General features: G+C 47.0%; 1 protein-coding gene; it reads right to left on the bottom strand.

The window, feature by feature from the left end:
• Positions 1–1,605, bottom strand: GSTUM_00004090001 (uncharacterized protein; the record flags this gene model as incomplete). XM_002835234.2 has 8 exons in its annotated part: positions 1–227; positions 287–374; positions 444–647; positions 705–1,140; positions 1,188–1,284; positions 1,333–1,365; positions 1,415–1,453; positions 1,507–1,605. The coding sequence occupies 8 exons, from the start codon at positions 1,603–1,605 to the stop codon at positions 141–143; spliced, it is 1,083 nt and encodes a 360-aa protein (XP_002835280.1). The 3' UTR covers positions 1–140.
• Between the last annotated feature and the right edge of the window lie 84 nt (positions 1,606–1,689).

The raw sequence follows: 1,689 nt of genomic DNA, 5'->3' as shown, positions 1-1,689 counted from the left end.
ACATTGGGTAAGTGTGCAGGTAAATTTCAGATTATAGAAATATCGACGAATAGTCCGCTTTCGATACCGGTATTGGATAAGCTACTGCATCAATGAACACTTGCGAACCCCCAACACATGAGCGGATTAAAAACTCGCCACTAAGCATCCCTCGGCATGATATCCGGAGCTGGACCGAGAGGCGTGATCCCCTTGGGGTTAATCTGGCTATGCGACTTGGTGTAATGCTATCGAATTCGTTAACGAGCTAAATCGTATATCGCTCCCTAAGGGTTAATTTTTTTACCTTCTTGATGTGTTCAAAGTTTGTCGTCTCCTTAAATCCCGGAATGTCGTAATAGAGATGCTTCATCCACTTCTCGATTGCGGGGTAACTATGACACAAGAATAAGCCCATTCATGACCCCACGGGTATCTGGTGTGGTAGGGGAAGGGTTTCGTACTCATGCCTTATCATTCGAAGATTGCACTTGAAATGCTGGACATATACTGGGTCAAAGCGGGCAATGGTAGGGTACAAGCGGATATCTGCCTCTGTGAGAACCTTCCCAAGAAGATATGGCCCATCCGAGTCCTTGAGAATCTTCTCAATACGGTCGAGAGATTCAAAGAGCTTTGTGACGGCGACTTCGTAGGCTTCTTGTTTGCTATCAAGTTGTTAGTAGCCATGGCCCACACACTCACTTCCGGCAGAGATCACTTACGTCGCAAACCCAGCTTTATAAACCCCGTTATTCACGGTAGCATAAATCCACTCATTCAGCTCATCGATCTCCTTCCGAAGATCCTCAGGATAATACGTAATTCCCTTCTTGCTCTCATCAACAAGGTCATCAAACTCCGTATATAAAAACCTGATTATCTCGCTACTCTCGTTGGAAACGATAGTGTTATTCTTCTTATCCCAAAACGTAGGCACCGTGTAGCGACCATCATAATCTGGCTGGGCCTTGAAGTAGATATCCCTCAGGAATGACGCCCCAGTGTTTGCTTCCGGACCAACAGCCACCTCTGGATACTCGCCGGCCTCCTCGGTGGTACCGAAACGCCAGCCATTCTCTCCCAAGTGCCAGTGCACTACGCTAACACCAATTATGTCTTGTAGGCCCTTGAGCTCGCGGGTGATGAGGGTTCGGTGTGCTGAGGGTTGTTAGTACAAGCGTTTCATATCGGATAAAGTGACCGACCCCATGGGCAGGCATAGCTAACATAGAGGTGGTAGCGACCTCTCTCAGGAGGGAATTTGGCATTGGGCTCACGAGAAACCAGGTCGCAGAAAGTTGACTGGAGGAGATTGTCAGAATTGGTTTTTGCTCGAACGGAGGAACTTACGGGCTTGCGATTGAATTCCCCACGTTTAGAGTCCTTGTTGTTCAGTAGTAGTGATCAACCAACCTGTGGAGGGAAACCACACTGGAGTACACCAATCGGTGATTTTCTGACCAGAGGTAGACTATCAAAGCTGATTAGCGGTCCCCATTTTTGTCCTAAAGGGTGAAGTTTCACCATTGCTCTGTAATTCAATTGATATCGTAAACTAGGTGAGGCCTTCAAAGGACTAGATAAGTGTGAGAAAGTTTGTCGGAAAATGGAGCGGAAAAACATGAGGGTTTATACACTCAAAACTCGGGTATGCGGGACTTTATAGGGGTTGCATGTGAGTTTGCGAACAATACCGGTTCTCGTACT

The sequence above is a fragment of the Tuber melanosporum genome (assembly GCF_000151645.1).
Source record: "Tuber melanosporum whole genome shotgun sequence assembly, scaffold_1, strain Mel28".
Classification (NCBI taxonomy): Eukaryota; Fungi; Ascomycota; class Pezizomycetes; order Pezizales; family Tuberaceae; genus Tuber; species Tuber melanosporum.
Note: the sequence above shows the minus strand (reverse complement) of the source record. Positions and strands in the feature narration are given on the sequence as shown.